Below are 11,292 nucleotides of genomic sequence, written 5' to 3' on the forward strand. Positions count from 1 at the left end.
CCCATGATTGTGCTTGCAGAGGATGAATTATGCATGCCACGATGATCTGTAGATCTTGTTCAGGTATGAAACACATCATTATGAACAAGGGTCTAGTCATCCTTCCTCAAACATCCATCAGGATTGTATGTTTGCCATGGAACTAAACACTGAATTATTCCTTGCTAATGATTGCTATCATACTTGTGGTTTACCCTCAGCTAGCAACTAAGTACCACACAGCCACTCGCTCACCTCCCCCACTCCTCTCTGGAGGAGGATTGGAGGAGAAGACAAGAAACCTCATGGACTGAGATAAGAAAAATTTAATAATTGAAAATACACTAATAAAATAGTAAAACTAATAATGCTAACAATACTACTAAAAATAAGTACTTAAAATAATAGAAAATAAAACATATGATACAGTTTCTCACCACCCGCCAATTGGTAGACAGCTAGGTCCTGAGTAGCCAGAGTCAGAGCCAAAGAGCCCGAGAGCAATCACAGCAGGGGCCGCGTGAGGCCCATGAGCGAGAGATCACGCCAGAAAGCCAACCGACCCACCAACTCACTATTGAACACATAAACAAATGAGCTAAACGAACAAGCTAACTCACGAACAAATGAGCTAACGAATGACCAAGCAAACAATCTTGAACAACCAAACGAACTATGGCCCCCAGAGCCCACTCCCAGCTTATATACTGAGCATGCCATACTATGGAATGAAATACCCCTTTGGTCAGTTTGGGTCAGCTATCTGAACTGTGTGTCCCCTACACTGCTTGTAGTGAGAAAGTTGGGAACACAGCTGAAAAAAGTATCAGTAGCTGAAAAAAGGCCTTGAATTGGTTCAAGCACTCCCCAGCACCAATTGAAAACCACCTTATCAGTGCCATTCTCAGGGCAAATCCAAAAGATAGCCTTATACCAACTACTGTGAAGAAATTGAACTCTGTCCTGACTAAAACCAGCACAATACTATTTTCTTACATCACTACAACATACAAAATACAGTTATACTAGTATCTAATTGTGAGGTGGCCTTTTTTTTCATTATCTTACATGGAGTTTTTTTGAGGGTGTCAGAGTTCTGGACTCAGGAAGATATTTTTACAACAGTTTTGGTCTATGGTGTATCATTTTCCAGACGATTTCTCATGTGTATTTTAAGCATATGCACTGCCAAATTTATCTTTGATGGGAATTAAATGGTAGGGAGATAGAAATTTTGTGACCAGCTGTATCCTTAGAGCACATTCAGGCAGAAGGATGATACAACTTTCTGTGATCTCCAATCAACACTATTTAGGCTTTGGGATAATTTTTGGCTTGTTAAATGAGGCTGATTACACTGACTGTCTTTATGCTAATCTTCAGTAACCAACATACCTCATCAAAACCCTCTTCCGCAGATAGTAGATGCGGGTTTCACACTTGGCAAATTTCTTTGCTTTATGTTTCACTGAGTCCTTTTTTCAAAAGTCATCACCTCCTAGAAGGCATATATTTCTGACAAAATCCAATGCAAACCTCTCACAAAAGTCTCTCTGCACAGTTGTAAATCAGTATTAAATGTCTGTTGAATTGGGAATTTTCAGAGTGGACCAGTAGACTATATTAATTAAAGGTCTCAAAAACGATTCTGTAATAGTTTAACTGGAAAGCATAAGCTATAATTGATCATATCACCATTTACATATTCAGCAACAATTACAGTGCCCCTAACTGTATATAAAAGCATCATCTTCTGGGATACAGCTGTGGTTGTATATTGGGAACCTTCCAGACCATTATTAAAGCAGAGTTTAAAATGTGTATTTCCTGCATAGGAAAAAAGTATTTCCTTCCACACCTAGGGAAGAGTGTAAAAACATCCACTGTGTCAACATTTTTGTTAAATCTAACTCAAACCACTATTACAGAATTACCTTGCTATAAAAAGTTTCAGGACTTCCTTTGTGCCCATTCAGCATGTTACATGGCTGAGGTACAGAGGTTTGCAGCAAGAAACATTCCTTACTTCACCCAGAAGTGTGAAATGCCATTATGCGCTGATTTCCAAGTGGTAAGAGTGCCATCCATTCCCATCCGAGTAAATTAATTAACTAGTTGGTATACTACAGAAAGTCACATTTTCTTTGACATGTTAGGAGTCATCTACCTGTACCAGTTACCAATTACAGCAATATTTTACTTTTTATTAATTCCTCATTAACTACATTTGTTTTCCTTTCACCCTGTATTACTTCTGTGCATAACTACTGATATGACCTGCTACGGGTTTGTAGCCAGATAGTATTATAGGGACTGTGTAATAATAATGATACACACTATATTAACAGATCAAAGAATACCTTTCATTAAAAAGATAACAGCTAATACAAAGAATGTATCTTCTTCTAATTTTAAGAAGCTCACAATAATAGTTTATGTCAATGGAACAGAGGAGCTATAAATGTCTGCACTCATGTTTCATTTACTCTCTAGAAATCTTAATTCTGGGGAAAAAAGCACTTTATAATCTCAGCCCATTATTTTGTAGCAACTGTTGTTGATACCAATTATTGTGGATGTTTTCTACATGCAGTTTCATCTTCCATGTAGGCAAGATAAGTGGGAATGAAGATGCTTTTCCTGTTCCTGCCCCTTTGACCCTAATCCTGCTCTCACTGATATGAGGTGGAAGACTGCACAGTATGACCTGAGGGAAAATTGCTTATGTCCATGTTTCAAAAGCACTCACTGTTTCTGGATGTCTTGTCTATTTTCCCTCCAAAGTTTTGCTTCTCTGTGAAAATTTATTTTATGCAATTTTGCTGTCAGGCAGTTTGCTTACACTCCTCAATATTGCATGTAATGCATATTTTTAATGTTCTTCCACTTTCTGAAACTAAGTCATTTTGCCTTTCTCAGTTATAGGTCAGAAGTAAAAGCCAGACAGGATGTGAAACCTGATATCCGGCAACCTCCATTCACGGACTACAGGCAATCCTCAACGGACTACCGACAGCCTCCGCTGGACTACCGGCATCCACCAGTGATGGATTACCAGCAGCCACCACCTCTCGACTACAGGCAGCCACCCTTGATAGATTACAGGCAACATTCGCCCGACACCAGGCAGTACCCTCTGTCAGAGTACAGGCAGCCCCAGGTACAAGCTGAAATCCTTAGGGCACTCCTCAACAGAAAGCATTAGGGCCTGTAGGGAGAGGTCATGTATAGGTAAGAAAGACGACATCACAGAAGAAAAATGCATCTTTATTGTTTTTACTCTGAGTTACTGTTTCTCTGTAGACAAAATAACTTCACAACCATTAATATTAATGAGGAACTATGTGATCCGTCAAATAACACTACATTTATAATTGTGGGACTATAATGTTAAATAAGTGCTATTTTTCAGGTACTGGAGAGTTAAAATAAAAGCTCTGAAATAATCTGCCCTTGCATCAGCGCATAATTTTTTTTATCCCTAGGAGCACAATACAGTCAGCAAACAGTGCATGTACTTAGCTCAGACTGCTTTTCTACAGCATCGTTGAAAATGAATATTATATCTAATTTGAAAAGAAGGAAAGAAGGGAGGAAAGAAAGAAAGAAAGCAAGAAAGGAAGAAAGCCTGATTGATAAAATTAAATTTCTGTTCATAATAGTCTGGAGGAGGAGAAACTAGCTTATGCAAGTAGTTTCTCTGACATTAGGCATGACCTTACAAATTCCAAGAAGTAAATCTTAGATGAACAGTTATGTTACCTTGGAAAAGACTCTGCTGATGACAAATATTTACTGACAGCTGTGAAGATTTGAGGATTTAGCCTAAAGTTCAGGTGTTCAAAAAAAATCCTCCTTTTTCCTTATATAAAGGCAGAAAAAGACAGAGGTTAGAAAAATACTAAATAAGAGAATGTAAGCTTCTGAACACTATATACTGGAACCATATATGGATGGTTTCTACGTCCATGTTTTCAAAGCCAGACACATAAACCATATCAATGAAAATATCCAAATTCTTAAATCTCCTACTTCCCACCTTCACCCCAAAGCACATGTTTTAACCAAAGTGATGAGAGTTGCCGTAGTTTGTGACTCCATGCAGTCCAGACTGCTGATCTTGTTAACTTCTGCTGGGAATTTAGGAGATGCCTCTCTTACTGAGTTTTAATTGTGATGATGCTTATACAGGAACTAACTGCTACCCCAATTGCCAAATCAGCATTTCTGCATAGACCTGAACACTTACACCCAGGTACCATGAAAGTATTGAGAGTGAATATGGAAGTCATCTGGAGAGCTTTTGGTACCAGGCAACTGCTGGATGATGCTCTTTCAGTGTGGTTTAGATTTAGGCATGTACATTTTGCTGAAGTGTCTTCAGAAAGGGACAAAGTCTGTCAGTGCAGAGGTATACTTTGAAGGTCCCTTTGCTTTTATCAGTTGGATAGATGCACTTTTGGGGAGATATATTTTTAAGTTTTCTTGAATGAATACCATGACATTCATATGGTTAATTGTTTTTCATTTGTATTTGTCTGTACAGGACTTTGATTATTTCACCGTTGATTTGGAGAAAGGAGCCAAAGGGTTTGGTTTTAGTATTCGAGGAGGAAGGGAGTACAAAATGGATTTGTATGTGCTGAGGTTAGCAGAAGATGGACCAGCAATAAGAAATGGAAGGATGAGGGTAAGTAAAATGTAACCATTTTTTCAGCCTTTACCAATATGTTTGCTAATGGGGTCAAAGAGAAAGCAGTTTTTTTCATCTCTGATAAGATGAGATGAAAGACTTAATGAACCAATGCCAAACACCTCTAATAATTTAAACTTGCCCTAGACGAGCTGAAGAAATTACTTGAAACATATGGTAGGTCTGTATAGTTTCTTTGTAGAATAAATGTATTCCTTCTTGTTGATGGTCACTTTTCCTGTGCTATATATTTTTCTCCTTATTCTTTGACTCATATCTGTTTGCTATTTCTTTGACATTAGTATCAGTGTAATTAAGAGTTATCTCTAATCACAAAAGCTAAGTTATAGCTATGAATACTAAGACCTGGTCTGTGCTATTTTGGTGATTTCATGAATTTGTCCTTATTGTGTTTGCTAAGTTTGTTTATTGATACTCAATCTTGTTTGTAGCGATCAGTTTCCACTATTTGTCTGCATAGATCTTAATGCTTTTCAGTCCTGTATTGGTAGAAATTATAACAACTCCACATACAAATACTGAATCTAAAAGCATTCACTTAAGAAATTCCATGATAAAAAATACATGTTCTGTGTAGGAAAAACAACCTAACAAAACCAGATGGCCTTAACCTGTCCAGTTTTGGTAAAGAACAGGTATAAATTCATCAAGGTTGCTGATATCTTGCAGAATACTGAGTACACAAAAAAGAGATGGAGAAAACGTTGGTGAAAGAGACTACCAAGAGTAAACATAAAAAATGTGTGTATGCATGTAATTAGTGCAGCCTTGTTGAACCAATATTTAATTATGAAGATGGTCAATGGAAATTGTGTTCTGTACAGTAGTAATAGCAGATTTTTCAAATGTCATGGTTATTACACAGATTCTGTTTCAAGACCCTAACAATCTCATCAGTTTTGACTTCAAACTGAAAGAGCACTGTCATCAGTCTAAATATGCAAAAGCTTTTTGTATATAACCCCAGAGTTTTAGTATGCTTCAAATCACACTTAATTTGCCCACTTTGTAGAATTTTAGAAGTCATTCAGTCCTCAGACATACTATGGAGTGCAAACCCCTGGCACTGGGAGCGTGCGTAGAAGAGCAGTGACATAAGCAGTCCCTGTGACAAGGAAGCCAGGGGGGCAAGCAGGCAGGCAACCGGTAACTGAGAACTACTCCCACAATATTTGTTTGGTGAAATATAGGTGAATTAATGCTGCAGCTAGAACTTTAACTCCAGAATGTCTTCTCTGGTGAGTGCTTTCATTCTTTCATTTACTGTAGCACTGTGACAATCAGTTGTTTGAAAAGCCGTAATCAGCCGTAATGTGGTTGCAGATGAGGAAGAAGTTGTGGTTTAATGAGTTCTGGAATCACGTATTTGGAAATATATGGCTAAGGTTACAGAACAGAAGAACAATGCCTTCAGAGAAGGTTCATTTTAAATAATAACCTGTATTAGGTAAAAACTAGCATATTAAAATGGGTACATCATTTCAATAAACTAGTACTACTGAATATAAATTAGACTATCCACTCCATAAATAGCCTAAATACATCAAGTGTGTAACACAAGTACATAGCTTCTTTCAATTTCATTAGGAAAAATCCTGAAGCTTATAATGAAAAATATATTTTCTAAAATAATTTTTATTAACTAAAATAAGTTTTTTTGTTGATGTGGCCACAATACACAGCCAGGTGCTATTCTGGCCAGATAATTGTAACTAGGTTTTTCTCCCCTTTAAAAGTGTCGTTCTTTGGAATCAGTTTTACCCTCCAGCCTTTCCACTTAGTCTTGTGTTGTATTCTCCTGTTTAACAGCCATTTTAACCTGACAGTCACAAATGGGTTTGGAACTTGCAAGACATTTATCTTCAGTGACCTGTAAATAATGGACAGCAGAATCTCAAGAAACAACTTCTTCAAACCAAAAACAGAAAAACAAAACAAACAATAATTACTTTTGAAAGGACTAGAGTATATAGGAACATGAGCAAAGGAAGCAGAGTTCTGTACCCATAACTCCTTTCCTAAGTTTATATCTGCTCTCAATAATGCAGGTTCATTCTCATTTCTTGGCTGGGACCACCGGCCTGCTTGCTGCAGTTCTGTACATCTTTCACAGATGTGCCTCTATAGCAAAATATGCAAAAATCTGTTCAGTACTTCTTGCTTTACGTAGCATCATCTTTAAAGATCAAATTCTCTGATCCTAGGTTTTCAGCACTGGGGATAGTAAACCATGCTTGTGTGGTAGGATCTTATCAGGAGCATTTTCCACCCAATAGTTCTTCTCATTATCTCCTTATCGCTATTATTGTTTTGCTTCTTGTTTCCTCCTTGAAAAGCCTTTGATTTAACTCAAGCCTTACAAAAAACCATGAAGCAGGTAACACAAGGTGCAGATCATGCTTATACAATGAAATAACCCATATCATTCCACCATTATTCCCGCTCACCAAGACAAGAAAAGAAAATTTATATCAACTAAGCTGTTGAAAAATAGATCATAAAAAGAAGCGTTATGTGTAATTTAGATATAAGAAATAAATGTTTTCCACAAATAACATCTTGCTGTCACTCTAGTTATAGCCAGCAAAAGCCCCAATAAAAGCTCCATTTTCATATTGACGTAAATCTCCTTCCTTTACAAAAATAAATAAAAAAATATAAAGGACTTAAATAGAGCTACTATATTAGCATGTTTATAATTTTCTATAATCGAAGCAATGCAATCTCTAAATGAAGACAGCTCCAGATAGGCAAGTCAAATTCTCTGTTAGTTGGCACTGCAAAACCTTAGTGATGGGATAAGCCCAACAGCTATATTCCACTAGGACACATACTAAAAAATGTGAGTCTATCAGTACACATTCAAAAGATTCTAAGGTCGAAATACATGTAAATTGTTATGCATTACAGATGTAAAGTATAAATTTAAAGAAGTAAAAGATAAGATTATAAGAAATCAGATGCAAATAAAGAACCAGTATGAAATTAGTACTATTTTTTTGTAAAAGAAAATAGAGTAGATCCATTTCTGAGTATGAAAGAAATGCAGTATACTTATACTAGGAGCAAAGAGAAATTGAACAAAAAGGCAATGACGGACTGACACTGAGAAAGTGTAACAAAAATCAGAGCATCCATCTGAAACTTTCACTTCGATCTTCAGTCTCTTATGAACTCTGGTGAAGCCTAGGAAGAGATGGGAGGAAAGACTCATAGTCTGAGTGATGGTCTTCCACTGGCCCTGCCAGAAATACCTGGATTTGAAAAGATTGGTGGAAGAGGGAAAAAGATTTAATGAACTTTGTTATCACATCACCATTTCCAACCAGAAGTCCTGGTCTTCCTTCCCACTGGGGAAGAGCATGCTAGGCACTTCGTGTTTTTATTGGAAACAAATCCATTGAGGAACTCCTATTTTAGGATTATGAGATCTAAAATGGTCTTTAATTGCCCTTACGAGTGATGGAGCTTTCTGCTTTGATTTTCTGCGTAATTGCTCTGGGAACTGGAAAGGCAGAAAGGTGGAAGACTAGTGAGTTGATGTCATGCAGAGTTCATCAGTCTCACCAGCATATTGCTTTCTACTCGAGGATCCCTTTCTGCCAGCCTATATAGACACAGAATTAGGCCTTAAGGCTCAACAAATTATTCCCTGAAAAACAAATTTAAAACTTCTACATTCTTATTACACTGTTCTTATTCATGATACTTTCACATGCACTAAGATTTTTATTTAGGCTCCCAGACTACTTCTGCAGAACGCCCAAGCATACATCCTAGTTTAACTTTGATTCATCTGTCACTAGACATGGGAAGTAAATGCCCATCAAAGGACCCAGAAGGATACTGGAAGAAGTGTTTCTTCACATGCATCCTCTGACTGCATGGTTGGTAAAGTATTTTCAACCACTGTTGGAAAGTCACAACTGTAATTGTGTAACTTCATATAAAATGATACATCAGGTCATATACCACAGTTAACTTCGGTAGGTTTTTACTGCAATTCCTGGGTAAGACACACAGAGATTCCTCACAGAAGACCCCTGTAGTGGGGGAACCTTATTGCTACACTGGAATTAAATGCAGATGCAGATCCTTCTTAATTCTGACAGCTGAGCAGAGAGCAAGCTACGATGGTTGATTCTGAAAAGCCTACAATAGCAAAGTTTTACAGGACTTGAAACACATGACTCAAAATACTTCCAGTAAACTAAGTGAATTTTCACAAAGAGAAAGGTATCTTACAAATTAAGAGTAATGAAGAAAAGCTTCATTAGATCTAAAGAAAAGACTGTAATAGGAAACATGACTAACCAAAACTTTAAATGCCAAATACACTCACTGAGACCTCCAAGTTCTAAAAATTTATCTCCACCCTCCTTTCTTCTTCAGGATGAGGGAATACCAGAAACGTAAGACTTTGTGCACACCATGGCAAAAAAAAAAGGAGTGAATAGGACCATGTCTGTGCTCCATAAGACAAGGATTTATTGAAAGAACCAGGAGAAAGGTTTGGAGAATTATTAGTGCCTTTGTTATCTAATGTCCAGAACTGGCAGAGTTCTGAGCACATCAGGACTCCATTTCTCACATAATCATAGAATGGTTTAGGTTGGAAGGAACCTTAAAGATCTAGTTCCAACCTCCCTGCCATGGGCAGGGACACCTTCCACTCAAAGCCTCATCCAGCCTGGCCTTGAAGACTTCCAGGGATGGGGCATCCACAGCTTCTCTGGGCAACCTGTTCCAGTGCTTCACCACCCTCTCCATGAAGAATTTTTTCTTGATATCTAATCTAAATCTACCCATTTTCAATTTAAATCCAAACATCAGGGAAAATATTGAAACTAGATGGTGATGGCAATTTTGGAAAATAAAGCTACAAGGCCTAGTGTCAGAGTCGGGCAAGAATATGGCACACAGTCAGTGATAGTAGTATTAAGTTGAATCAGTCACCAGAAATGAGGGATGTAACACAGCCAGTGTGGAACACAGTTCCCACAGCCTTTGAAGATTCAGATGCTACTGGCATCAATTTTACAGGTCTATTTAGATGAGGCTCATGATAATTCATAGTTTTCTTCTTGTCTCACATGGATTACAATGATCAGCAGTGCTCTGTCTGCACAACTCTGTCCCTTTCTGCCTTAGAGATGGGGAGCTACTGACTGCTCTCAGGAGAATTGTTAAGGATGGTTGTAGTGTTTGCTAGGCATGTGAGATATGATCAACAGATCTCTTATTGCCGTGAATGGTATCATCTGCAGGCAGCATGCTTATTGAAACCAGCATCAAAGAGCCTGTGGCTGAGTGCTGCAGAGATACAGAGTATCTTGCACAAATAGGTTTACTGAATGTGAAATTCGTGAAGAATGAGGGCAAATGTGCTTTTTTATACAAAATGTGCATCTATGTCATTTTGTCACTTTGTGAGTTACATCCTGTTTTTCACATCTTACATGAAAGTTATACTTCTCATCTCTGGCATTTCTAGTTTCATTGTCTTGTCAACTCATTTTTCTCAGTCTACATACAGCATTTAGACCTAGCTCTAGCTTTTTTATATCTCCTAATACTGCATTACTTTTCTCATTCTTTTGTAGATTCAGGCACTGCAGAATTTTATCTTTCATGCTTTGCAGTCCTCCTTTAACTCTTCAATCCTTTTGCCTGTTTGTTACTTTTCCTGCTGTCTGTGCTCCTCTTTCTGTTTCAGTTGTACACAGTTGGAGACAGAAGGAAGACAAGGAAGAGGAAGCTCCTACAGTGTCACTTATGAGCTTCTGTCTTGTTGTATAGGAATCTGTGTGGCGTTGCTTGATCTGTTCTAGCTTGCTGAGTGAGCAGCACGGTGAGGCCCACAACAGGAGCCAACCTATGCTCTGGGCAAGTCCACAGCATTCTGCAAACTAGCATAGTTTGTGTATTTTATCCTTTTCCATGATAACAGAGTTCACACCAATTTTATTTGTAGTTTTGCAGGAAACTACATCCACCTACACCAAGAACTATTCCTAGCAAAAGAAGAAAAATCAATACCCAAAGCCAATGGTCAAAATCAGCAGAGAAATAAAAGGAATCCTGTTTCTTCTTTGGAAGGGAACAGAACTGAAGTTTCAGATCATGGAAGGCATAAGCATTATATTTGAATCTGTTGTCAAAACCCATGCATGAGCATTCAACAGCATTCAAAACTGACATTTTCCTCTTTGTAAGTGTCCCAAATATAAGGTCAGGCAACTTCTTTTTTTTTTTTTCCTTCTGACAACATGACTTGTGTATCCTTGTTTGCAATAAGAGGGACAGAGTGCCTATGAAAATCAAACCTGATACTAAAGCCCTCTCTTGAGCCATAAGAGACATAATTTTAAGTCCATTTTCAGAGAATCATAGAATGGTTAGGGTTGGAAGGGACCTTAAAGGTCATCTAGTTCCAACCCCCCTGCCATGGGCAGGATCACCCTCCACTAGACCAGGTTGCTCAAAGCTCATTCAGCCTGGCCTTGAACCTACATAAAAGTGTATTAAGAGCTTGGAGAGAAGTGTAACACATGAGAGCATGTGTAGAAAGCTGTGTTAGATTAAACTGTTAACTTACA

At 37.9% G+C, this 11,292-nt stretch overlaps 1 protein-coding gene across 1 annotated transcript in view; it reads left to right on the forward strand.

Annotated features, from left to right (window-relative positions):
• Nucleotides 1–11,292, forward strand: part of LOC104508548 (membrane-associated guanylate kinase, WW and PDZ domain-containing protein 2-like) — a gene marked incomplete at both ends in the record, with an annotated part of 66,540 nt that overhangs the window by 42,075 nt on the left and 13,173 nt on the right. The window contains 2 exons of the mRNA XM_010150206.1: nucleotides 2,899–3,139; nucleotides 4,526–4,669. Coding sequence (XP_010148508.1) covers nucleotides 2,899–3,139; nucleotides 4,526–4,669 — 385 coding nt within the window. The remainder of the gene's footprint in view (nucleotides 1–2,898; nucleotides 3,140–4,525; nucleotides 4,670–11,292) is intronic.

The sequence above is a fragment of the Eurypyga helias genome, unplaced genomic scaffold (genome assembly GCF_000690775.1).
Source record: "Eurypyga helias isolate BGI_N326 unplaced genomic scaffold, ASM69077v1 scaffold14764, whole genome shotgun sequence".
Classification (NCBI taxonomy): domain Eukaryota; kingdom Metazoa; phylum Chordata; class Aves; order Eurypygiformes; family Eurypygidae; genus Eurypyga; species Eurypyga helias.